Source organism: Heteronotia binoei, chromosome 15 (assembly GCF_032191835.1).
Source record: "Heteronotia binoei isolate CCM8104 ecotype False Entrance Well chromosome 15, APGP_CSIRO_Hbin_v1, whole genome shotgun sequence".
NCBI lineage: Eukaryota > Metazoa > Chordata > Lepidosauria > Squamata > Gekkonidae > Heteronotia > Heteronotia binoei.
In genome coordinates, this window is record NC_083237.1 from 26,372,994 (window position 1) to 26,400,008 (window position 27,015).

The following is a 27,015-nucleotide window of genomic DNA, read 5'->3' on the forward strand; positions in this document are numbered from 1 at the left end:
ATGTTCCCAAGTTTCCATCTGTATTTCTTTATTTACATTAATTGCCCACTTAATCATTTGAGATTTCACTACTTCATCTTCTGTAGACCATTTTAAAAGTAATTTATATATTTTTGAAATTAATTTTTCGTTGTCTCCAAGCAGAACTTTTTCCATTTGTTTGCTCTTTTCTTATTCCTTCAGTTTTGATATCATTATCCACCAAACTCTTTATTTGTTGCATTTGGAACCAATCATATTTATTATTCAACTCTTCAGCAGTTTTCAATTCTATTTTGCCACTTTGTATTTTTAATAGTTGATTATATGTCAACTACTTTTCTTCACCCGTCTCAGCTGTTATTTTTATCACTTCGGCTGGCACTATCCATAACGGTTTTCTCTCATCTCCATATTTCTTATATTTCATCCATGTATTTAGCAAGCTGTTTCTTATATAATGGTGAGAGAAAAAGCTGTCTATCTTTTCCCCCCCATAATACATATAAGCGTGCCAGCCAAATTTATTTCCATGACCTTCCAATGCTAAGAGTTTTTTGTTTAACAACATTATCCATTCTTTTATCCATACTAAGCAAATTGCTTCAGTCTGGTAACTGAAATCCGCCTCTCTCTTTTGCATCTGTTAAAATTTTCATTTTAATTCTTGGTTTCTTCCCCGCCCACACAAACTCTGAAATTTTTCTTTGCCATCTATTAAATTGTTTACTGTCTTTAACAATCGGAATAGTTTGAAACAAATACATTATTCTTGGAAGAATATTCATTTTAATTACGGCTATTCTACAGTGACAAATTAAGTTTATTCTGCTTTAACATATCTTCATCCATTTTACGCCATAGCTTCTCATAGTTATTTTTGAACAAATCAATATTCTGCATTGTTATCTCCACACCCAAATATTTTACCTTGGAGGTAACTTCACAGCCCATTAGTCTCTGCAATTCTTGTTGCTTATTTATTTGCATATTTTTACATAGAAGTTTTGATTTTTCTTTATTAATACAAAGTCCCGCCAACTCCCCATATTCTTGTATTTTGGCTAACAACAAAGAGGTGACTTGTATGGGGGTTTTCATTTATAAACATATCATCCGCCCATGCTCGGGGGTAATTGTCCCCCCCACCTCCCTTTAATGACTGCCTTACACCAGCGCCAAGGCTAATCCCTCCCTGGCACATGAAATGATGCGGAGAGCGTTTGGCGTTCGGTTTTAAAGCCCGCTGGACTTCCGAGGCAAACTGAAGGCCTCTCGCCGTCTGCTGGCCACAGGTGGGAATGGTCCGGCCCCTCCGCTGTCCCGTCATGCTTTTCAGACATTTCCTTTTCGGGCACTTCGCCTCCTCCCCCTTTTCTCCTGGAAGGACAGGGCGGCGGATGTCAGGCGGTGGAAGTCAGTCGGCCGGCCTCCTCCTTGCAAGTGCCTTGCGAGATAGCTGGGCGTGGGGGAAAGGTTGGCTGGCTCCGGGGGCCAAGGTATGTTACGCTTCTGAGGCTCTCCTCCACGTTTGGGGCTTGCTTGCCGGTCCCCTAACACTTAGAGCCACGGGGTGTGTGTGCGCGCGCGCTAGGCTCCGTTCTACCGCATGGGCTTGCTGCCGGACCGAGCGCCTGCTAGAGTTGCCAATCCCCAGGTGGGGGCAGGGGATCTCCCGGTTTGGCGACCCTCTTCCCAACCCCTTCGGGGTTATTAGAAGGGGGAGGGGAGGAGGGAAATGTCTGCTGGACACTCCATTTGCCCTATGGAGACCGGTTCTCCTAGAGTATAATGGAGAATTGACCCACAGAGGGAGGCTGTTTTTTGAGGTTAGATGCACCAAATTTTCCGCATAGCATCTGGTGCCTCTCAAAACATCCTCTAAGTTTCAAAAAGATTGGACCAGGGTGTCCAATAATATGAGGCCCAAAAGAAGGAGTCCCTATCCATTATTTACAAATAAAAAAGGTAAAGGTCGTTTCCGACTTTGGGGTGACATTGCATCACAACGTTGTCATGACAGACTTTTTACGGGGTGGTTTGCCATTGCCTTCCCCAGTCATCTACACTTCCCCCCCAGCAAGCTGGGTACTCATTTTACCAACCTCGGAAGGATGGAAGGCTGAGTCAACCTTGAGCTGGCTATCTGAACCCAGCTTCCGCTAGGATTGAACTCAGGTCGTGAGCAGAGTTTAGATCTGCAGTACTGCAGCTTTACCCCTCTGCACCACAGGGCTCGCAATTTACAAATGGAGGCATTTAAAAGGAGCAGTCCCTTCGAATGTGATGTCCACAATTCGCTTCGGAGTTCAAGTGTGTTTGTCACACCCTTGCTCCTTACTCCAGCTCCAAAGTCTTGAGTTGGGTCTGGCACCCATAGTGCCTGCATTCCATGGGCATTTGTGTATAAGAGGGAGATTTGACACATGTGCGCAGGGGGTGGGGTGGCAGGGACTGACCAGGGAAGAGGAGCCCAGGGAAGATTGTAACAAGGTGCTCTGAGGCTCTGATTCAGGGAGAAGGGTGGGGTATAAATCTGCAATTTTTCTTCTAACAGTTCCTCTAGCCTGCTTTTGGATCTTTGTGGGCTGGCACCAGGTTGCTGGAAGGCTTTGAGCCATGATGCTACAACAAATGGTACAAGTTTATCATTTTAAGGGCACAGAGCTTGCTAATAGACAGGAGAGCCCCAGATACCTGTGGATCAATTCTCCTGAATGCTAGACTGGCCAACCTCTAGTTGGGACCTAGGGATTTCTGGGTTGCAGGGTTTGGTTCCTCTGGAGAAAATGGCTCATTTGGAGGGTGGATTGTGATATTAACTATATCCTGCTTGAGTCCCCCTCCCCCCAATCTCCAGGAATTTCTCAACTCACTGTACAGTATACCCACTGTACAGCTGGCAACTCTACAGTGCTCACTTGTGGCCCCTTAACAATGCCTCCCCTACACTGTCAAAGTGCAGCTGATATACAAAAATGGGAGGCAGGTCAGGGTCCCTGTTCCGGTTCTAATTCTGGTTTTCTCACAGCGCCTTTAGCCATGGCTGAGCTGCCACTCCACTCTGCTGAGGATCCTGCTGACATCACTTCCTGTCCCAATGTGACATCACAGACAGGTCCTGCTGATTCAGCACCAACTGAGAACCCTTCAGCTGAGATCAGGCACCTGTGCCAGTTTTTCTTGGAAGGGCGCTGCCGTTTTGGTGCCCGTTGCCGCAACCCCCACCCTAATGATGCTGGCAACGCCTCTGATTTAGAAGACCACAGACTGACCAGCCAGGATCTTCCCCCACACCACCCCTCAGGGAAAAAACCTGCAATGAAAACTGCTGAGGATGTTATCTCTCGTCTCCTCTGGGACCCCCAAGTGCCAGCTGAATGCTTCTCCATTGGTTACCTTGATCGTTTTTTGGGAACTTTAGAAGAACCTTTTACTGCTTTCTCCTGGGAGGATCTGGCTTGCGCCGGGCCTGGAGTACTGGCTATCCCCAAGCACAGAATCCAGTACTTCAAATATGGGGAACGTGTGGTGTGGGACAAAGCCAGGCGGACAGATGACGTCTTTGGGTCCACCGGAAGTGGAAGAACCATCTTGCAGGTGATAAAGGAAGCAGCAGCAGCCGAAGCCATTAGGAAAAAAGCACATAGCTGTGCTTCAGGAGGGGGAGGGGGAACCAGGCATCCTGGGGAAGAGGTGGACAATCTTGATGCAGCCACTGATGCAGAAAAGAGCTCAGATGGAGCCGCTGGTAGACAGGTGATGAGGGAGCTTGAGGAAGCAATGGACAACTTCAGCTGCATGGATGGAAGTGAGATAACCACTAAAGCAGGAGGGAAGGCGGTCAAGTCAGGCATAGCAGGACATTGCATGGAGGAGGCAGAGTCTTCCAAGTCAATTCTCAGTGTGAAACAGGGATATTCCTTGATGGTGGATGAGAAAAATGGGGGTCCTGAAAGTAGAGACTCTCGTGATCACAAACAGCGGCCAACTCACTTCGTAGCCATTCAAATCACCAACTCTACGACTCGGGAAGCTGTGAGGCACTTGCAGAGGGTCCTCTGCAAGGTCCGCCCAGACTTGGCTGAATTCTGTGTGCCTTTGGGTACTCTGCATCTCACACTGTGCCTGCTGCGTTTAGACACCCCAGAAGACATCTACAGAGCTGTTGTGGTTCTCCAGGAGCTGCAAGCCAGTAGCCACCGACTCTTGCCCCCAGCCTTGCTTCTCTCCTTCCAGGGGGTGGAGGCGTTTCACTCCCATGTGCTCTACATGCGCCCAGCATCTGTGGCTGAGTTGGGAATTCTGGCCCACAGTTTGGAAGATGCCTTTTGCAGGAAGGATCTGACAGTGATTCACCCTCCTAGCAAAGATAAGTTTCACTTAACAGTGGCAAAGATCCCCCCACGGAAGCTGGGGCCACAACTGCCAGCAGATTCCACATGGATTCCCTCTATTGAAGATTTAGGGACCCAAGCTGTAGAGGCAATATGCTTGTGTGAGGCCGGACAGGGGAGGAGGACAGATGGGTTTTATACTACTGTACTGAAATTAGATTTATACTGAAGAGAGAAGGGGTACAGCTGGCAGACAAGTATTCCCTGGGCTCTGGCTCCTGCTAGGAGCTGTGCGCTCTGAGTGAGGATCTCATGCCTTGTAACGAGCTAGTTGTGACCTACCTCCTTGGTTCACTTGAGTTGATTCTGACCCAGCAGAAGTCTGTGCTCCTCACAAAAAGGGGGTCATGAAATTTGAGGGGTTATATTCAGAGTAGGCAAAAAAAAAAATAAAAAACATTCCAGTCTAGTACAAAGAAGCATGTTGGAACTGTTAAAGCATAGAAGTCAGAACTAGAACCCTGCACACAGAGAAGAGGGAAGAGATCTAACAGGCATCAGGATGGAAGAGGAAAGCCAGGATACCCCAAGCTCTCATTAGCAAGCACCATGTTCAACTTGAGGCCTTTTGGAGAGTAGAGAGGTTTGCCCAGCAGGTTTTATTTTGTTGCATTCAGGCTTCTCTACTCACAGCAGAGGCCTAGCTTAGGTCCTTTCAAAGCAAAACTGAAATGTTTTGACTACATGCTTTGAGATAAGGCATGACCTAGGTTGGTTTTCAAGGGAACTAATGCTTTGTGGCAGGGTATGACCTCTTGTGAGGCACTGCTCACTTCTTCAGTGTCTAGTGAGCAATGCTTCACAAAAGCTCACATGCACACTATAAGTTTTTAAGGTGCTACTGGACTCTTGCTCATTTCTACTGCTACAGAGACCCAACACAATTACCCATCATGACCTCGGTCATGACTGAATCTTCAGCTTCTCTCAGACCATATAAAGCAATCCCAATAGATGAATGCTCACACCTGGGGCGAACAAGTTGTTCTGAAACTCCATGGGGCACCCCACCCTCTTTTTGATGAGTCATTGCTGCAAGTGAGCAAGACTGAAAGCATTTGCATGCCCTTACCTTAGAGACAGCAACAGCCCCATTCTTGGGCGTGTATGTAGTTAAAGGTAGATTGACCAGTTCGCTCACTCATTTCTTTTACCATGCTGACATTCATATGATAAATCTGTAGGCAGAAGACAGCAAACACCGACTTCTTGCATTCTATTGACAGAAGGGTGTAGAAGAGCAAGAATCCCAGGAGCACCTTGAAGACCAACATCCAGGGTATGACCCTGTAAGAGTCGACACTCCTTTTGTCCAAAATTAATTTCAATTAAAGACAGTTCTAATGCTTGGCAGCAGTTATCCAGAGAACAAAGAAACAAGTCTATACCAACAGATCCCTCCCTCCAGTGCACACATCATTTGGCCAGCTCCCGCCCACCAGGGAAAGGGGGTGTGGATATTTAGGGGAGAACAGAGAACTGGGCAAAGCAAATTCAGTAAAACAATTGGCTTTGTTGCAATTACACAAAGACACTGATTCCTTTGCGGTGAAATCTGAATTCAAGCTTCAGCAGCTGGTAACCAAGGGTGGGTTTGCCAGGGAGACCAGGGGTGTCAAAACTCATTTGTTATGAGGGCCGGATCTGACATGAGACCTAGTTGGGTTGAGAAATGTCAGGTTGGGCAGGGCCATGTGTGTACCTATTGAAGATTAAGTAGCAGAGATATAAACTTTATAAGGGACACAAAAACAATTTTTTAAAAGATATACACTTAAAACATTTGATACTCGTTGGTCTTAAAGGTGTTTTCTTTTTATTTCTCCTGTGGAGATCCAGGGAACTGGATGAAGTTGCCGCTTGGCCTTCACTCACATATTGTGTGGTTTTTAGAAGTTCACGGACGTCCATGTCAGTGGGTGCACAGACCAGGCTCATGAATCATGGGAAAATGAGGTCCGTGCTCATCCCTACTCACCTCTTCACCTACCCCCAGCTGAGTTTACATGGTACTCTTTCTACGGGAGACAGTGACAACTGCAGTTTATTCCCCATCTGTCTAGCAGAAAAGTATACAAGAGGAGGGCGGGGGAGGAAATGGAACAGCACCAAAAGAACAGAATATACTGTCAATAAGTGAAACTGTGGAAGCAGGAGGTAATAGCCCATGTCAGAATACACCACTTTAAAAGCATCTGCCCCCCACCCCAAACTCAAGAAGCAGAAATGCAGGTTGCTTCCATCCCACGGGTTCCTTCCTGGCTGGCTCCAGAGCAAAGTCACCCCACCATACTCTGCACTTGCCTCCAGCCTCTTTTACTCTCAGATGTGAGATCAAAAGGCGGCCGCGCTGCATCTGCTGAACTTGGAACAGTATCACACACCACAACTGATTTGCACTGGATATTTTTTAAAGTTTGCTTTTTATCAAATGAGGAAATTCAAAAGGTTTCTGAAAAGGAAAAAGGAATCTTTGAAAAATCCAGCCCAAGCCAAAAAAACATCCCCAAATTACACATGTTCAAAACAAAAAGAGAAAGGAGTTAAGAGCAAAGGGAGAAGGGAAGGGGGGAGGCTTGAGAAGCTAGAGAGACTAGGGACAGGGGGAAGGTGGAGGGGGGGAGAGAAAAATAGGGAAAAAAAGACAATTAGACAATCTTTCAAAAGTTTAAAAACTGAACCAATGTGACGGAAGATGATGAAAATGAGGTGGTGCGCATTTTTTTTCTAAGTTTACCTGTAAAGAACTGAGGACAGAGGGAGAAAAAAAATAAATAAATTAAAATACTGAGCATGACAACTCCAGAAACTCCAGAACACAATAGGGAAGGAGGAGGGGTCGCAAGGATCTTCTTGCGTTGTGCCGATTCGATTCCACAACTATTTGCTTATTGCCTTGATCAGATTCTCTTAGCTTTGCGGTGCCACTTCCAGATGGGACTTAATGACAAAAAAGTCTTATTACATTCTCCGCTGCATAGGAAAAAGTCTCTGCACTGGTAGGAAACGACTGAAGGCAGGTTTGGCTTTGCTTTTCCCTCCTCTGGCTGGCGTGTTTTTTTTTGTTCATCTGGAGAGGCAGCATCTCGTGCGCTCTTTTGGAGCCAGGTCACAGCTCGGAAGAGGAAAAAACTGAGACAGCGTTAGTTTTTTTTTGTTTTGTTTTTCAGGAGAACAATGTAGAACACAAAAAGTGCACATAGAACCACCTGGATTTTTCATCTTCAGAGAAAACCCTCTGTTAAACTCATTATAAAATATAAAAGTAGAAAACCATGAGTTTTTTTCCTCCTTAAAACATTTTCTCCCTAAGCGTTATTTACAGCTTGTAGCTTCTGTACAAAAATGTATTCCACATATATACACAAAGGAGCCATATGCTCTTATGGTACCACTGATTTCTAAGAGGCTGCCCAAGTGGGATCTCACTGGAGATTCTCTGCCTCTGTAAGAACTTATCACCGCGGTTTAGAGAACCTACTGCAGTTTAGGCAGGAAACGCTCTAGTCCCCTGAACACCTCGGTGGTGTAGGCAAAAACAACACTGTATGAAAAGGCAGCAATTGAATGCACAGTTCCTGGCCATTTAATGACAGACCCATTGCTTCCCCCCCACCTTTTCTCTCAGCAACTCCTGACCAATGGGCAGTGCTTTTCACCTCAACAGGAAGGGAAGAAAAACAGCTGTGAACTGATGAGCCATCGCTGCAAAAATATCCCCCACACCTCCCTAGCCCACTGCTGGCAAATCCCCACAATGGTTAGACCAAGCTCTTTGATTTTTCTCCATTTCCGACGGTCCCAGTTGCCATCCGGCGTCCGTGGATCTTACCCTCTTCTATCCGTGTGTGGCGTGGACAGCGGGAGAGGCGGCAGAGCTCGGCTCCTGTGTGCCCACAGCAGCCGAGTGAATCTGGTGTTATATACATATATACAGACATATGTACACGTTAAAAAAAACAGGGTGGGAGGGGCCAGGAAGTGGGGGTTTTAGACTTTTCAGAAATTGGCCAGGACCGCCAAGCTCTGCTTGCAGTCAATCTTGGTGGCGTCGGGGCTAGTATACACGAGGGACAGAGCCGCGAGGAAGGCCTGGCACTCATCCTCGCTCTCGAAGGCCAGCTCTGACACAACGTAGGAGACGAGAAGCACCGGGCGAAAACTGAGGGAAATAAAGAGAGACACTGGTGAATGGGAAAAGGCAGCAGATGAAAAGCAGGCTAAGATGACAAGCAGAATACGGCTCCTAGAGGGCTACTGGTTACCTTTCGTTGCCTTGGCATTGCAATGAAGCCCTACGAACTTTTTTAGGGGAGGGAGGGGGAATAAATTTCAATTCCTTATGGTCAAGGTGAGCCTGAAAGAGCTTCACCACGACCCCCCAACTATAGAGAAACAGGGCTTGTTGTAATTCTCTCAAGGCCTTCTGCAAAGCTACTTGGGGTACTCCCAATATAGTCCTGAACAAGGTTCAGTGTTGCTAGCAGCACACTGGCAGTGCTTGGACGGAGCATCACAACCCCCCTCCTCATTCCTACTATAAAAGTATGGAAAGGTAGAAGGAACTGAGTTTTACATTCAAAGGCCCTGTTCATAATATGCAGGAAATCCAAATCCCTGAAAACCACAGAAAGGTTAGTCCCCCAACCCGTAGTTAAGCATTAAGGCCATTTGTGCACATACACATGCATGTGCAAACATGCCCCAGACCCTAGTCCTGTCTCCCCTATCTTTCCCAGACCTTCTAATTGGAGATGCCAAGAACAGAATCTACAATCTTTTTCATGCAAGGCACGAGCTGTAATTGTTCCCAAAAAAGGGTTAGGGGGAAAACCGTAGCTAAAGGGTGCAATATGAATCAAATACAGTCTTAAGCACACAGAAAAAAACTTGTTGCTGAATCAACTCCATTCCAGGACATTTGCAAGGCTCACAACTCGACTCCCTCCTCCCTTCCCAAGGCCAGTTTTCTAACTGGGGAGAAGGTCAGTATTGTTCTTCTTCCCAGTCTTATCTCCAAAGCTCACTGTTCCCAAACAGCCAATCACTAGGGCTTTCCAGCTTAACAATTTGAGCTGTAAGCCATGGAAGGTCTCAGGACTGGGAAAAGATTGTGTCTCTATGCCATTCTCTGAAGAGAAGCACACCAACCCACAAACGTACTGCTACTGTGTCATATTCACACTTCAAAATCTCTTCCACTAGGCTTACAAATGGCTTGGAGTGATTTGGGAGGGAGGGGGCAGAACTGAAAGAGGTCCCTATATAGGGAATTAAGCAAATGTCGCCTATCTACACTGCCTTGCTTTCAGTGGACTGTTTGCTCTGATGTGTGTTTGCCCACACACACTCTGCAAAGAACATCAATAATGAGCATTTTATGTAAAGCACTATAGTGGTTCTGTTTTTATAATAAGCTGCTTTGGACAACAACCGAATGGAACAGGGGAGAAGAAATTCTTTGCACTTCCTCTGGCCACCCCCCACCCCACCTCCCCACGTTTGGGTTGGGATACAGCCAAGCAAGGAGAAGCAAAATACATGAAACCAACGGCAAGCCTACACAGGTCTACTTCTTAGTTTTTCCAGGACACTGTAATTTTTTGTGGATGCTGCCTTGTTCCTTCATGTATCTGTGTATTTCTTGTATGAAATACCTTTCCTAAGTAGTACCTGAGAAGAGATTTCACTTAGAACCTTTAAGTGGATTCAAATGCCTTCTGGCAGAGCTCAAGTCTACAATCAAATCTGTTTCAGCCATTATAACTCAAACAGAGTCCTTGGCAAGAAAGCTGTTTCTCCACTTACCTGCTAAGGGCATGGCCCTCTGGACTAAGGCTGTGTGAAAATGTAAAAACCCCCTTTACCCACCCCTATCTACAAGGCTCCCCATCCCTATACGAGAAAAGCTGTGCAGGAAGGAAGGAGGTAAGAAAATACAGAAGTGTGCGGTACCGCCCCACCCCAGCTTCACATACGTTTTGATCATGGCTTTGAGGGCCGTTTTCCTCTCTCGTTCGGCAAACTTGTCAATGAGATACCCGGACATGCAGGGTGCCTGACGGTAGAGGCAGAAGAAGCGGTGGTAATTGGACAGGGCCCAGGCTGCTCGCAAGGCCAGTGCGTGTGACACACATGGGTCTGCTTTCAGCTCTTTGGTCAAGTATGCCAGCTCAGTGGTGATGTCTGCAGAGAAGAAAAAAGCTGTTTATCTCTCATAGTCCCGTCTTTGCTTACTCTCAACACCCATTATCTTTGGCATAAATAGCTAATGTTTTCCATTCCAGTGCTTCACATCGCTTCAGTTTGACTTACAAGGCCCAACTAAATCTGTCAATAGAGTAAGGCCAAAAATCTGTCAATAGAGTAAGGTCACACAATAGCATCTCCAGACTATTCCCCTTTCTGATAAAATGAAATTGAGAGGGGGAAGAGCAGGAAAAAAATTAAAGTGAGTTAGGACCCCCCTCCCCATCAGGGGCAGGCAGCCCGCCTACTTCCTGTCTCCCAGGATGATGGGAACAGGAGTCCTTATTTAACAAAGGGGATGTGAGAGGAACTGAGATCTCAATCCTGAATCCAGGCTAAAAAGAGCACCCCTTTTACTAGGCTAAAGAGCCTGCTAGGGTGTGTTTTTTGAGAGAAAATTTTTTGAGAATTCCTTAAGGAACTTTTAAAGACTGAGAGACACAGATTGACCCCACAACCACTTTCCTTCCCCTTTGGACATTGATCTGGCACTGCACAAGCAGAGATGTGATCTATTCAGACTTAGAAAGTAAGGGACCCTCCCTCGACCCATGTCCCTTCTCTCTCACCCCCTGAATTCTTGGTGAAAATGTAGTAGAGGATGCGGTAAGCAGTGAATTCCCCAACATTTCCAGGGAGGTTCTCTGCATAGAGAGACTTCAGCTGCGTCTGGCATTGGTTGAACTCCTCATGGTCACCCTGGGAGCAGGGGAAAGAAGATAATCCAGCGTTACTGCAAATCCCACTGCAAATCCCATTGAAGTTGCTGTAATCGCTTCCAGAACAAGATTTTTTTTTAAAGTTTTTTGAGCCCTGGTATCCTACTGCCAGGTAACCAGATAGATTCTTTCTCCTCTAAGGAATCCATTTTGTTCTTACTAGCTGAAGGTGACCCCAGGGCATTCCAAGAAGAGAGCCGGGCCAGTGTAGGGGTTCAAGTGCACTGAACTAGGGAAACTGAACTTCCCACTCGGTCTCAAAGACTGCTGGGTAACTTCAGGCCACTCTTCACCCTAACCCACCTCATAGGGATACTGTGGAGAGAACAGTGAAGCACTACGCAGGCCACCCTGAGCTCCCTTTCCTAAAAAAAAAAATGGTAATGAACTATCTATGAAGGGACTTTTAATTTGTATGTGGATTATAGGAGGGACACCTGTCATACCTCAAAAGCTGAAAGTATTCTGACCTGTTGTTCACCCATAGTTCCCTGCTGCAAAGAGGATCGCATAATTCAGTACTCCTAGTTCTGCTGCAGGGTTTATTGGCAGCCTTTGCTCCCTCACTAACCTGTCCTTAAATTCTGTAACCACCCTAAGTCTTAAGCGAGCAAGAAAGGCTTTACAAGACCTAAATTTTAAAAAATTAAAAATACAGTAACTCAATGGATGCAGCTAATTATCCAGCATACCTTGCTCATGGGTTAATTTTTTTATTTTTTTAAACACATTACTTATAGGGGGCTTCTTGGGGGAGGGAACATGGGGACAACGAAGAAGCGCAGGGGATGTACAAGGTGGGTAAGCCATATAAATGCCTCCACCAAGGCATTCTGAGCATTTCCAAGCATCTATACGCAAAGCTTAAAGATACATATGGTTTCTCTTTAAATAAGAAAGAGGAACCCAACAGTTCCTACCCTGAAGATACTTTATTATATCTTGTAAATTCAAGCTGGTTCTCTTTGCCTGATCTCATCAACAACTAACTGAGAAAAGCCAGTGGCTTCGAATAACTTTCTCTTACCTTCTCCAGCGCTATCCTTGCGTGGGTTTCATACACCTCTACAGTGAATTCTGTACGGATTCCCTGAACCTAAACAGGAGAAAAAACAAAAGTTACCTAAGCAGTGACTTTTGATTTCCTGCGCCGGGGTAGTGGTGATGTCTCAAGCTCTGTATTGAAGAACGACAGCTAATGAATATTTTAAATATATAATAAATAAAAGGGAGCACTGGAAACCTACATGGTGTCATGAGTTCAGATCCAGAAAGTTACATGAAGAAATGACATTCCAGCCTTCTCAACCACAGGCAGAGAAACAGGAAGGATGCCTGTATTGTATTTTCCCTCTATGTACCAGAGCAAACAACCCTAAACACAGCTGGCAAGCCTGCCAAGGTCTGACTGGACTCGGGGGGGGGGGGGGGGGGGCTGTGGAACTTTATATCAGTAACATGGGAAGATTACATCAATGGTCCATGTCACCTCTGGAGCTTCCACATGGCCTAGCGTCCAGCTGCTGTTAGAGATGACTGTTCTCTTCTCTTCATGTTTAACAAAAGGAAGGGAACAGCCTGTGCCAAATGAAGGACAAGTGGAACAAATTGTCTGATGTAACACAGGTGGCACAAAGCTGCCCAACTTGTAGAGTTGCATGCCAGCTGGTCAGAGCAGGCAAAACGTGCGGGTAGTGTGCAAACTAGGAAATTGCATTCACGTGCTGGTGTCACAGGAGCACAGAAAAATGCCACTGCTCTTGTTGCTGCCCAGTTAGCTGCCCGAGGAACCTTACCATTATACTGCTCTGCTCTAAAATGAAGTGTGCCGAGACAAATTTTCTTGCACAGAATTTGGGTTGACTGCAGTGACCTGTAGAACCTGTGCAAATCACTCCCATATATATTATATACTTGGCACTGCTTAGGTCTGCAAAGGATCTGTACAAGGCACCAAAGCCCCACAGGCCTCACACCTCCTTGCCTATGCACTTTGAAACCTACCCTTGATGGCCGTGTGGCCTAGAAACAACTTATTTTTAAAAGTAACAAAAAGAAAGGGAGCTTTGACTTTCAAAAATTTGTACCCCCAAAATCTTGTTGGTCTATAAGGTGCTACTAGACTTCAATCTAGCTGTTCTACTGCAGGCCAGCACTCCAAGAAAAAGAAAGCAGTCTCCAGTAGGTGAATTTAGCGTCTTAACACCAATGCTTGCAGGCTCCAACTCCTCTGATAGAGAACCCAGGAACAACTCTCAGCTTCCTGCCCAAATAAGGGACAATAACAAGCTCCATCTGCAGAAGCAAAGCTAATAAAGACCAACTCCCATATGCTCCAGAGGCAACTACTCCCAACCCCCAATGGGCTCTCTTACTGTGAGGTCTTGCCGGATGGATTTCATCTGCTCGCAAGCATAGGCATAATCCTGCTTCTCTTTCCAGTGCGATTTCACCATGGACAGGGATTTTTTAAGCACCTGGAAGAAACAGAGGCAAGTAAGAGACTGACCCAATGAGTGTAAACCAAAGTGATCTTGGGATTTCCCCCTGCAGTAAAACAAGCCCACTGAGTACAGCAGCAGGTAGAATCCGGATTACAACAGACTGACAACCAATGTTCCCTCTAAGCTGCTGAGTCTTGTGAGCAAAAATTCTACTTTGTGAGCTACTGGCATCAAAGCTGCATAAATTATTGTGTTCTGGGGTCATCCTTCCTGAGCTAAGACAAAAAATTTTAGCTGGAGGCTAAAAATCTGTGAGCTAGCTCATGTTAACTCAGCTTAGAGGGAACACTGCTGACAACCATCAGCAAGATTACAGACACAGTTTTCCTGGCTGGCGGGGCATCTGTGGTCGTTCTCCTTCCACATTACAAACTGCTTTGCCCTGCACAGTCCTTCTGTCTTCCATAGCCTACTTTCTTCCTTCACTGTGCCAGACCTGCATGGGTCTATCTCTAGCTGCAGGGCAAGCCTGAGTTTGTCTGCACACTGTCCCAAACTTAAAGAACCTACCTGGGGTGAATTGCTCAGCACCTTAATCATACAGTACCTTGTGCGATTTAATCTACTGTTTATGGCTTGATTCACACAGCATTATCTGCTGTGTGTGTGTTTATCATCCACTTCCTGTTTTTCAGCCACGGCTCAGCTGTACAATGCCTTACGCCGTGATGACTGGTTATCATGTGTAGATGACACTGCTTTGACAGCAGGGGAATACACAGTAATTGTACACTTTAAGATGACTGGTTCTTCCCTACCCCCCACCAAACTACCAGGACCGGATACCATAATGCTTCTTGCAAAGAATGTGCAGCAGCCTGTGAAGACTTTAAGCCCAGGTATTTTTTGATAGCTCTACCACCATATTGTTGGTATTCGATGTATTTGTACAGGTAGCTCACTGCAGTAGGCAGCTCATTGGATACAGAATACAAGCATGACCATTATGCCACCCCTCATTATTTTGTAATCTTAAAAGCCGTATCTTCTAATTGCTACCCTAAAAAGGCTAGCTGTGCAACAAACAGACCGTGAGCATACCAAGGTGCAACCCTCAATCTTTGTTATTGGGGCAAAAACAGTGCAACTTCCAACTAAAATCGCACTGTTCTCGAAAAACACTGCAACAAAATGAGACGTGAATTCTGACTTTTCAATGTTATCCGTCTAATACTCTCTGCAGGGTCTCTCCTCCCCACCCACCAGGCAGTATCCACAGAAAAGCAGAACATAAAATTAAAGAAGTGAGAGGTGCCAAGACATGAGTGGAGGATTATTATTCTTATTTGGCAGGATGCAGCTGCTGGAGCCTCTCACCAAGACAGGCCGGACAGTGGATGGATCTGGCGCGCAAGTCAGGCGCAGGTAATGTTTGGTGATCTCCTGAGAGGTGCCCACAATCTTCAGCTCGTTCCAGTCGAGACAGTCTGAGCCGGTGGTGTCAAAGCTGTTGATCTGCAGGATAAGGGGCTCCAGGCGCAGCTTTTTAGAGTGGCCTCCGTGCTGGAACCGGGCTGCTCGCCGCTCCTTTTTGAACTCCTTCTCGGGGTCTTCGTAGTCCATGGTATTGCGCTTCCGGTTGCGCTTTGAAGGGCCCTGGTCATGCCTGCAAAGACCAGATTGCAAGGATTACTTAGGTAGCAAGGCAAAGTTCCAGGTGTATACGAGATCTGGTTTCTCTGAAGACCAAGGAAAACTTGACAAATCTAACAATCTGACCTCCAGTATCCAACAATACCGGATTCCAGCTACCAGAGTTTTCAACCTGTGTCCTGTTCAGTGACAACTGAAAGAGATTCATGCCCAATTCTAACCCATAAAAGAACTGGAATATCCTTCTTTTGGCACAGCAAAGCCACCCCCCCTCCCACACCAAAAAATGAAATTGGCTTGAAATTCATGCATCACCCAACATACCTTTTCCCTCGTTGGGCTCTCATCCGGCCTCTATCCATGTGGCCCCCACGCCCCCGGTTTCTCTGGGTATTCCTACGGCCACCCAATCGACATTCACTGCCCGAGTAGGAACTGTCAGAATCTGAATCGCTGTTAGAGAGGAGAAAGAAAGTCAATTTTTAATCTTTCTGCTCCCAGTAAACACTACAATTTGCCTTCTACTGAATACAAACAAGCTGCAAGGCAACATCTGCCCCACTTAGTCACACAAGGATGGTTGTCCCATGGTGGGGTCCAAGAATCGAGGCTTCCAGATTTCTCCTTTCGTTTTTAGCCCCACTGCTTCTTTCTACTATTTAGCTTCAAACTCTTTACGGCTCTCTGCCATCCTTAATGGCACGATACCTAACCTACTACAGTCCTCCAAGGCTCACCTCCTCCGAAAATGGCGGTTGGGTGACCGTGATGAAGACCGTGACCTGGAACGTGAGTCGATGCTTGAGGAGGAGCTGTTTTCCTTCATGAAGACGTTGCGGTTCCCAAACTTGGTAGGGAAGCCATTCCCACGTGCACGGCCAGCCCCGGCTCCCCCACTGCCTCCCCCTCGCTGAGGCTGAGAGCTGCCACTGCTGCCCCGCTGCTGCGAAAGGGTGGACTGCATGGAAGGCCGTGGCGAGTGGAGAGAGGATACCTCCCAGCGCTGCTGTTTCTTCTTGGGGCTGTCGGCCATGTTGTCCCGGTCCAGCCTGCAAAGAGGTATCAATGCTCCTTAGTATGCTGGGCACCATGAAGGGCTCTTTACTGAAGAGCAAGATCCTGTTTGCCTCTCAAGAAAAAAAAAAAAGGCCAGGAACTACAGCTCCCACCCCCTTCCTCTTCTCAAATCTCACTCCTCTCAAGAACTCAGTTATGGGCTTTGACCCCTGGTCTTCCATCCAGGCACCTGACATGCCAGCACAGGAGAACTTGCGCCTCCACCCAATCATCCATAACAGATCTCTCCCTCCCATCAACTGTTCCTCCACCTCAACCACCCTGACTCATTTCCTCGGCCCCTCACTCACCCTGGAAGCGGCTCCCGGCTCCAGTCAATCGTGTAGGCAGTGCCATCTTGCAGCCTGGCCTGCAGCACTTCCTTGAGGAGCTTCTCAGTGCGGTCTTTGTCCTCCTCTGACTCGCAAGCTGTGAAGCAGCGCTGGACGTACTCTTTCATGTCCTGCGGCCAGTCCTCTGGCTTGCCCGTGGAACAGCTGCAGGGAGGAATAAGTTAGGTTTCCCAAGCCCCAGTAGTGCTTCACCTGGACCTCATGCTCTGGAAAGCCTTTGCCACGAGGTCAGAGGCAGGGTGGCAGAACATAAAATGAAAACTCTGGGAAGAACACCATCCTAGAGCAGGGGTGGCCTAACTGCAGTTTGGGAGCTGAAACATATTATGTGGCTCTCAAAGCCCCACTGCCATCAGCTGGCTTGGAGAATGCATTTAAAGTTGCTTTCTTTCCACCTCTCCCTCCCTCATCTATTTGACTTTCATCCTGTCTTGCAGCTCTCAAACATCTGATGTTTGTGTCTTGTGGCTCTCAAACACCTGGCATTTAGTCTACTTGGCTCTTACGTTAAGCAAGTTTGGCCACCCGTTCTAGAGGGTTAACTATACTGAATTCGCAAACACGGCAGCAACTTGCACTCTCTGAATGGATGACATCCTTCACAAGCACGCCGTCATGTGCCATCCAAGCTGTTTAAGCTCCACAGAAAGACTACCACCACCACCCAGGCATCTTGTTCCAGGTCAAACTGCATGTCTTGGAAGTCAATATGCCCCATTCTTCAAACAGCTGCCTCTTATCTGTCAACTGCAACCAGCGCTGCTTACTAAACTCTGCCTAAAGACCAGCACTTAAGACACACAGACCTGGCTACAGTATCAGAACGTGACAGAGCACTCACTGTTAAATAAACAGCCACCGTGTGTATGTGCGTATGTCAATTTCTTGAGACTGGGAAGCTAGTCCCTCTGAAAAATAACATCACCCCCTTCTGCCACAGCCACTGACTGACGAAGGATATCTTTCCATTGCAATGTGATTGAAGTGTGCATACTGGAAAGAAGCACCAGGGATGCAGTGGGAGGGGGCTGGGAAGAGCACCAGGGACAGAAGGAAACATTGATCTCATGCTTTTTTCCTAGCTGCAGACACCCATTGGGTAGGGCTTACAAAAACGAGGCAAACGGTGAAATGATCCTGTATCTCCACAGCGACCATCTCATGCCTGGAACGCCCATATATTTGGCCTTTGGAACTATGAGGTCTAGAAACTTTATCAAAATGAATGAAGTACCTGGAAACTCTGCTTACCCTAGAACATGGGACAGTGTTTGACACAGTGGCAGCCAGATGGCTTTCTAAAACCCTTGTGACCCTTCCTGAATGGTCTCCCGCTTACTGACCAAACAGAACAAGGACCAAAGCTTGCAGAACAAATGCCCACCTGTGATTGTGCCGCTTCTCAGAATTCTGCTGGGAGCTGAAGTTGCTGTGTTGTTGCTGCTGCTGTGAATCCGAGGAGTTGAAGTTCTGGTTTGTCACCACAAAGGGGCGCTTCGGGAGATTGAACTTCAGACCCCCAGACCCAGGCACTTCTGTTGGGAAGAGAACAAGGGCAAGGAGGTTTCTGAAAAGTGAGATGTCTTTCAGTCCTCTACACAGAAGAGCTTCTAGAGCAGCATGAAAAGTTCCCTGTCCGTTATTACAGAGACAGCCTCAAGCCTCGTGGAAGGTGAGGTTACAGATTAACCACACCAAAAAATTCTGCCTTTGTCCAGCACTTTTGAATGTCACAAAAGGCACCGCTGTAGCCTGCCGCAGAAATGGCACTGCCACATGCTCTGTTATCTCAGTAAAAGCTAGAGAGAAACAACCTTTTTCATTCTACTAATTCAGAAATGTTAGAAATATATTCTAGTGATCTGAATCCTGAATAGCTCAACTATCCTCTCACAAAAGGGCATTTTACAAGAAGCCAGAGAAAGGCTCTGCCAGCACATCAGAGGCACCCTGCACCAACAGAGGCAGCGAGCCACACATTTCGGCTGTGCTTGGAAGCCAGGGAGACTATTTCACTTCCTGCTCCACAGAGGCAACAGCACATCCCTTTTGCCCCCAAGGCTCAACAAACTGCAGCAGTGGGCAGCACGTACAGGAGCCTGCAGCAAACCCCTTCTCCTCCATCATCCCAGGACTCTGAGACAGCCAGCTGAGCATCCCTTTACAAGCACTTCCTCCCAGTGCAGCTAGCCCTTTTTAAAAACTCCCCTCCCCCACCCTCCCCAAAGGCTTTCAATGCTCCAATTAAATCTGTGGTTGCCACTGGCAAGCTGGTGCCTCTGTTTCTGGGGCCCTGGCAAAATATGAACTAAAAACCATGAGAAACAGTACCAAAAACTTAAAACACTAAGAAAAGAAAATGGAAAGTACTTTTAGCACCAGGGCCATTAACTTGCATAAACAGGCCTCCACCTTTCCAAAGGACTGGGAGTTCTGACAAGTAGCTCCCCTTCCCTTCCTCTTGCCCTCCTCCCTTGGCCCACAGCAGCTCACGTTTCATGCGGTTCCACAGCTGCTGCCCTTTCTTGGGCTTGGCCCCATCCTGGTAAGAATGCTGTTGCTGGTTGTAGGAGGCATTCGACTGGTTCTGTTGGGAGTGTGGCACTCCGGAAGGTCCACCCTGCTGCTGCCCTCCAGAGCCCATGGGGTGACCACCGTGCTGTGAGGGATGGTTGGGATGCTGCATGGGTGGCTGTGGAGGGTTAGGGACCGCCATCTGCTGCTGCTGGTTTGAGTACGACATCGCTGCATCTTCCATGCCAGGGACAGGAGGCTGGCAGAGAGGGGGGGAAAGCCACCACCATCATAGCAAGCTACTCCTTTGAAGCAGAAACCTCAAGGGACAAGGCGCAGGTAGAATTCTACAGCCTTAGGTATACTACACCTATATAACTTTATTCCTCTGCCCAATAATCTAGACTCCTCCCCAAGTCCCCCTGCCTTATGAGCCCTTGCAGAATAAGAAAAGAACATCCAAAGCCACCTGCTAGCTGCTTCCCCCATTCAGGGTGTGGCCTGCCTGGTATGGGCCAGAGCCTGGGCCTTCTCTGTTGTCGCTCCTGCATTGTGAAATGGGCTCTGTGAAGAGGGGAGCCACCTCCCTGGACACCTTTAGGAAGTACTGCAAGGCTTGCTTCTTCACCAGGGCTTCTGAGGGGGATGAATGCAAGTATTCTTTTAAGGGACAGAGAGGAAGGTATGGGGGGTTATTTAGTTTTAATTCATAGTATTTTTTTTATTAATTGTAAGCTGCCTTGAGCCAAGAAGAAAAGTGGCATATGAATATTTTAACAAATAAAACGTTCAGCGCCCTTTTAATATAGCTAATCATGTGAAATGATGTGCATTAGGACCAAAAAAAATCCAGCTGCTAGTATAGACTAATGGGCTCTGGACTTGCTGAGACTAAGAGGGAAAAAGATCTTGGTGTCATAGTGGATAGCTCAATTAAAGTGTCAACCCAGTGTACTGCATGGTAAAAAAAGGCAAATTCTGTGTTTGGGATTGTTAGGAGAGGGACTGCCAATAAAATGGCTCATACAATAATGTCCCTGAATAGATCTACGGTAAGGCCTCATTTGGAATACTGTGTACAGTAGTTCTGGTCACCATATCTTAAAAGGACATTGCAGAGCTGGAAAAAGTAGAGAGAAGGGCTATCAAGATGTTTAGGTGGTTGGAGCAGCTTTCCTATGAGGAATCTAGGACTTCTCAGATTAGAAAAGAAATGACTAAGGGAAGACATGATAAAGGTTTATAAAATTATGCATGGGGTGGATACAGCTGTCAAAGGGAAATTTTCCTCACTCTCCCAAAATGTTAGAACTCAAGAGAATCCAATGAAACTGTTGGGCAGTAGGTTCAGGATGGACAAAAGGAAACAGTACTTTACGCAGAAAGTAATTAAAATGTAGAATTTGTTTCCAAAAGATGTTGTGATGGCCACAGGAATAAACAGCTTTCAAAGGGAATTAGATTCATGGAGGAAAAATCTATCAGTGGCTACTAGCCATGGCAACTGAGGAGAACCTCCACATTCAGCAGTACTAATCCTCTGAATCCCAGAGCCAGGAGACAACATCAAGGGAAGGCCTCAGCCTCTATGCCAGTGGCCATCCAGAGGAACTGGTTGGCCACTGTGTGAAACAGGGTGCTGGACTAGATGGACCACTGGTCTGATCCAGCAGGGTTCTTCTTATGTTCTTGTGTACTGATGTCCTCTCCCAGCACAGACCAATTAACACACCATCACTGCAAGCTTCTGAAGCAAGAAAACTGCTTGGGGTGAGGATATCACACATATTTTGGAAGCCAAAGTACACATCATACAATTCATTTGCATGGTATGAAATACAACTGGTGTTAACAGCCTACATCGGGGGGGGGGGGCATTGCCAAGAAGATAAGCAGCAAATTTGGCAGAGTCCAAGATAAAGAGGGCAGGCTTGGGTAAGTAAAATAACACAAGGAAACCAAGCTAACACCCTTCTGCTGGGAATAAGCCCAATTATACTTTTAAAACTGACACTTGTTCTTCCCTGACTTCGAGAAACGATTTACTGCGTCAGAGAGAGGGTGAAATGCAAGGAGTAACCAGCCTTCTTCATTTGAATTAACTCTTAGTGGTCAAAATTAAGTCAGAACTGGGAATTTTGAATTTGATGGGGGTGTCTTCTCTGGTCACTGATTTTGTCTTTCAAGCAAAGCAGGGAAAATAGAACAGAAATCAAGCAGCATCTTTAAGACTAACCAAGTTTATCCCAGTATAAGCTTTCATAGATGAGCACTCACTTCATCAGATGCAAACAGGGTTGAGCTCAAACTCACAGCTTAGGCTGGAATAAGCTTGGTTAAAGGTATTGCTTGATTCCTATTTTGCTACTACAGTCTAATGTGGAAGAGGGGGAGGGAAAGAAGCTAAATAAAAGCTATGCATCCATTACCTGGTTCATGTTTCCTTGGTGTTGGCCAGGAGCTGGCGGCTGTTGGGGTGATGTAGAGGAGTAAGATCCTGGGACACCATATTGCCCTGGAGAGTTGTATCCAGGGTAGACATTCTGGGGAGAACAGGCAAGCCACAGAAGCAGATCAGTAAAGCAAGGTAACCTACAGCCTAACGGGCAAATTTTAAAACTAGATTTTAATTTGGTATTGTCCACTACCCACCCCCACTTTCCTTCTAAAGATATAATTTCATAATTAGCAGTGATGGTCAGAATATTATTTCATGGAAAATTGTTTTCTGGCTTCTCTGCCCAGTGTTCCTTCCTCCAACTTTCTGATATCTCTGCTTCATGACTATTTCTGATATTTTGAATTTATCCTTGCATTTCCTAGGCAGCACTGGAGCAATCTGCATCCTCCAACCACATCTAGTTTGAATTATTTGATAGAGCGAGAGGGGCCATGGTTCAGTGGCAGAGCATCTGCTTCACATGTCAAAGGTCCCAGGTTCAATCTCTGACCCTTAATTGGAGATGCTAAGCAGCAGGTGATGTGAAAGACTTCCACGTAAGAGCCTGGAGAGCCACTGCCAGTGTGAGAAGACAACACCAATCCTGATGGACCAAGGGCATGAATCCATACAAGGTAGCTTCTTGTGTGCAGGAGCTTCAGGTGAGGATCCTGCCATGATCATAATTTTGAGTGTCCCTCTCTGATCTATAATTTTAGAATCGCTGCTCTAGATCTCTCTGGCTTTCCAACTGAAAGAGGCAGCTAAAGAGCATTTCACAGGTGTCCAGAAACAGGGCTCTACATCTCATGGTGCCAGAGCTGACTCAGTAAGGAACTAAATATGGCTCTTTAAGAGTCTTTAAGTACACTGGAGAAGATAGGTGGATGCAGGAATAACAGGTATGTGAAGAGAATGGCAAACAAACATTTTAAAATGACTGGAGGGCTTCCTGGAGATGCTTTAGAGAAAGAGTAATGATAGATGTGAGCCATACTAATACTTATGACAGTGTACTAGATTCACAGGAGTGTCAAACATTCGGCCCTGGGGTCAAATCAGGCCCCTGGAGGGCTCCTATCAGGCCCACAAGCAAATCTGCTTCCTTCTCCCTCCCTCTTGCTTTCTTCAGTTATCAGAGACTGTGAAATAAAATATTGCAAGAATGCTAACCTTTTAAGCATGTTTTATTTAAACCTTAAAAAGAATTTTCTTTGTGTTTGTCTGTGTCTTCTATAAAGCTTATGTCTTCACTATCTAGCATTACAGTTTATGATGCACATGGCCCGACAAGGTCTCATTTTTGTCAGATCCGGTGCTCATAACAAATGAGTTTGACACCCTTGTACTAGAACAACTGCACAAGGTGCTCCTGGTATATTTATTACTTATTGTGACACCTTGTGTGCACCACTTTTCTAATAAAGGACTCACAACAACCAGTGTTTAGGCCACAGAAAATGTATGGATATCATCAATGCAATAATTCACATCATCAGTGTGAAGTGGAACTGTTTCTTTGTTGATCTCTTGCTCAGCATTTTGACATTGTCTGGCTCTACAGTTATAAAAATTGCTGCCCTTGCCAATGCCACTGGGCATTCAGAGGTATGGGGCACTGAGGAATCAACCAGCCACTGCTACTTACCATAGGGTAATAATAATTATAGGGGTAGAGATAGCTGCTGTACTGCTGATACCATTGATAGTACTGCTGCTGCTGCTGCAGGGATTCCCCTTGCTGGGCTGCGTACTGTGGAAAGAAGGAGAACAAACTTTTCATCACAAAGGGATGCCTAGAAACCACTTTCCTTTGCCAATGCCACAGGAGGTCCAGTGGACTACAAGGAAACAGGCTGTCCATCTAACAGCCCTGGGAGCTTACTCTGACACTTGGAAAGATTGGCATCTGACAATCTAGGAGTCAAGGGTCCTTGTGACACAGACCCTGAACCTCTCCCAGAGAGCTGAGGCACTGAGCTCTTTAGACCAGGAGTCCAAGTCAGTACCCCTGAACCAATACAGACAACACAACAGAATGCTGGCAGCTTCCACATTTGCTTCCACTCACACAGCAGGTGTCTCAAAGAAACAGACTGAGCTCACAGCCATGGAGCATTATAGTGCCTCACATATCCCCTTCCCCCCAAAAGATAAGTTTCCTAGTTACATTTGATTCTTGCTGGTATGCTACCCCCCACCGCCCCCAAAAGATTAGTCAAGAGCCTTGCCCATTATTATGCCTGCAAAACCAGACACAAAAAACCCCGCATACTCTCAGATTATTCCTACTCTCTACGACATACAACCTTGCTGTGTAGCAATGAAGAAACACTCTTACCTGCGCGTTTGTTGGTGCACTGGTGGCATTTTTATTGTTGCCAGAAGCAGCAGCGCTAGCCTTGCTGATGCTGGCCAGCGCCTGGCGGGCTTTCTCCCATTCAGGGTTCTCATGCATTGGGCCTTCCATGCCATTCTCCCTGGCACTCCCGTTACCCAGGTTGTACTGGGTTGCCCTGGGGGTAGAAGAGTAAATATCTAACTCCAGATTCAGTTATTACTCTTTGTTACTACTATTAATATAAGGCTGGATTTGTATATCACTTTCCATTCTGCCCATAAGCACACTGCTATTTGCTCCATGATACAGGAATGACCACTCACAGCCATCCAATGAGTCACTCCAAGCAAGCCTGATTTGAACCTAAGCTCAGTATTTAGCACTATACTTTTGTTATTTGACACACTGAATATCACTTTAGCTCTGCCTGCACACACATATGCACCCTATGCTCCAGCTAAAACTTCCAAGACCATGCAACTGATTCAACTTGAGACTAAGGGAGTTAACTTCCATGCAATGCTCTCTTCACATTTTAAAGGTTTACCATATTTTTCATAAACACCAGGGATCAGGCAATGGCTAGCAAAGCCTCTTGTAACATCAGAGCTCCTGAATAATCAGGAAGGCCCTGGCAGCAGCGAGGGCAGCAGAGGTCAGACCACTCAATCACTCCTAAGCGTAACAGAAGGCCAGTGTGGATCCAAGTGGGCAGCCGTGTTGGGCTGAAACAGAACAAACTTTGAGTCTGGTAGCACCTTTCAGACCAACAAAAGTTTATTCAAGCACACTTCCTCAGATACATTGATATAGGCAGAAGGCCAGTGTGACATCACAGTCAACAGAGTCAGAACAGGCAAGGGATAAGAAGCACATGATACAATCAAATCTAGATAAATGTATTTAGAGTTATCAATCCTGAAGTGCCCTGAAATTTCCCTTCTGATGCTCCTGCATTCTCCTGCTCTTAGATTTCAGCTACTTTTCTGTTTCAGAAATAATCAGCCTAATTTATTCAATTTGCATGACAGCTCTTCCACAATTTCCATCATGCAATTAAGACTATGAAACCTACCAGGCCCACAAATTTTACTAGCCCATCTGCTCAAACATCATATATTGGTTACATGTGGCCTAAGTTGGGGATGGGGGTGGACAGAAATAAAAGAACCACCAGTGATTACAGCATCTCCCTGTTTGGTCACTTGGAGGCAATTCTGACCAACTATGTAACCAAATAAAGAGTGATTATGAACACATCTCTGGGCTCTAAATGTGCCCTTTATTTAGAAAAATGTTTTCCTTTCAGTTATGTTTTGAATCTTCCTCTGATACCTCCAAGCTATTCTCAGCCTTCACTTCTTCAGTCAAACATCTCCACCCACTCTTCCCTTGGTAGCCTTTTGCAATGGCTCATCATAAGAATCTGTCCACAAGGAGGTAAAAACTTTTGTCACCAAGCCTTGTGCAAATATTCCCTTACACTGATGAAATTTAATTTTTACCTGTCCAAAGGCCTACATATTTTGCAGACGAGATAATTTGAGCTGATACAACACTTGCCCAGTACCCAGGGAGAAGAATAGGTATTACACATGAGTAAGCACTATTCACCTAACCTCATCTTCTTGAAAGCTTGATGGACAACTGACTAATTGTACAAGATCAGCAAGATGGTAAAAACAAACATTATGATGTCACAAGTAAAATGCTGACCTCAACAAGAATGCTTAGCTTTGGGGTATGATTGCACCTTAACTCCACTACTCATTTTTACCATGAATCCTACCTTTATTACATTTGTATTTGCTCAGTGATTGAAATTTAACTACCTCTGAAATCCCTCTAACATAGAACATCTAACTAATTCAGAAACCCAGAAAGGAACCAATACCTGCATGTTGCAGCACCTGCAATATTATGAGAACCTGAACTATTTTCCATTCTGTGGGACTAAGCATGTCTTGAGCAGATTCAACCTTAAAACACAACTATATTTACAAGAGATTCCATAATATGGGATTTCCCACCCTCTAAAGTTCTTCAAACAAACTGCTACTACCATTTCTTCTTTGCCCAGCCTAACTAGACAGCCACTTACAAGAGAAGAATTTCAGACCAATTAATTTCTACATTAGAAACTCAAGATGTTTTCTTAGACTCATAGAGCAAGTATGTCATACCACAAATTCCTGCCATTTCAGACCGGCAGTGAGTGTCCAATAAATGCTGTGTGCTATAACCAAAAATACTTTAGTTCAAATAAATTCAGCAACAGACTCAAATGATTAGAGATTAGGATTAAAATATTTTTGGCTAGTTTTCCAGACTTAAATTGTAAAGTCAATTTTGTAACAATGCTTGGGGGACTCTTGAGCAAACAATCCCATCCTCCAGCCATGCAGGATTTCACAACACAAGATAAACCAGGCCCAAAGTCTTTTTTTTTTTTTAAACCCTCTCTGCTGCAATTGAACAGTTCCAGGCTTTTTTTTTACCAGCTGCAGGTTTGAACCCTTAACCTCCAAGGTCAGAAACAATTTCAACATCAAGAGCTGTGCATTCAATTCCATCAATGTAACTAATCTCTGAAAATGATTCAGCTAGTCCCCACTCCCTTTTCAGTACCCAGATTTGTTTTTGTAATTCTTCCTTCCAACTGTGATTCTCTTGCCTGTCATAATTAGGTAAAATTGCCACCCCACTCCTCCCACTGAGCAACACCTACCAAAACATCAACCCTCATTCAACCCCAAATAATTAAGATGCTGCAATCACCATTCTGAGGCACGCTGGTCTCCTATATTGGTAGCCATCCGGAAACAGCAAAACTGTGAATTTCAAACGGGCGACACCAAGGCCCCGAGAGC

At 45.8% G+C, this 27,015-nt stretch overlaps 2 protein-coding genes across 2 annotated transcripts; one reads left to right on the plus strand and one right to left on the minus strand.

The window, feature by feature from the left end:
* Positions 1–1,343: 1,343 nt before the first annotated feature.
* LENG9 (leukocyte receptor cluster member 9) lies at positions 1,344–4,792 on the plus strand. Its single transcript, XM_060255656.1, has 2 exons — positions 1,344–1,478; positions 3,011–4,792. The coding sequence occupies exon 2, from the start codon at positions 3,022–3,024 to the stop codon at positions 4,543–4,545; it is 1,524 nt and encodes a 507-aa protein (XP_060111639.1). The 5' UTR covers positions 1,344–1,478; positions 3,011–3,021; the 3' UTR covers positions 4,546–4,792.
* A 1,988-nt stretch (positions 4,793–6,780) lies between these two features.
* On the minus strand, positions 6,781–27,015 carry LENG8 (leukocyte receptor cluster member 8). Its single transcript, XM_060255480.1, has 15 exons — positions 26,924–27,015; positions 24,146–24,320; positions 23,453–23,557; positions 21,794–21,907; positions 19,344–19,623; positions 18,235–18,385; positions 16,809–16,994; positions 16,179–16,490; positions 15,766–15,894; positions 15,166–15,454; positions 13,720–13,821; positions 12,372–12,440; positions 11,195–11,324; positions 10,355–10,562; positions 6,781–8,538 (listed from the first exon to the last, which is right to left on the minus strand). The coding sequence occupies exons 1-15, from the start codon at positions 26,959–26,961 to the stop codon at positions 8,376–8,378; spliced, it is 2,451 nt and encodes an 816-aa protein (XP_060111463.1). The 5' UTR covers positions 26,962–27,015; the 3' UTR covers positions 6,781–8,375.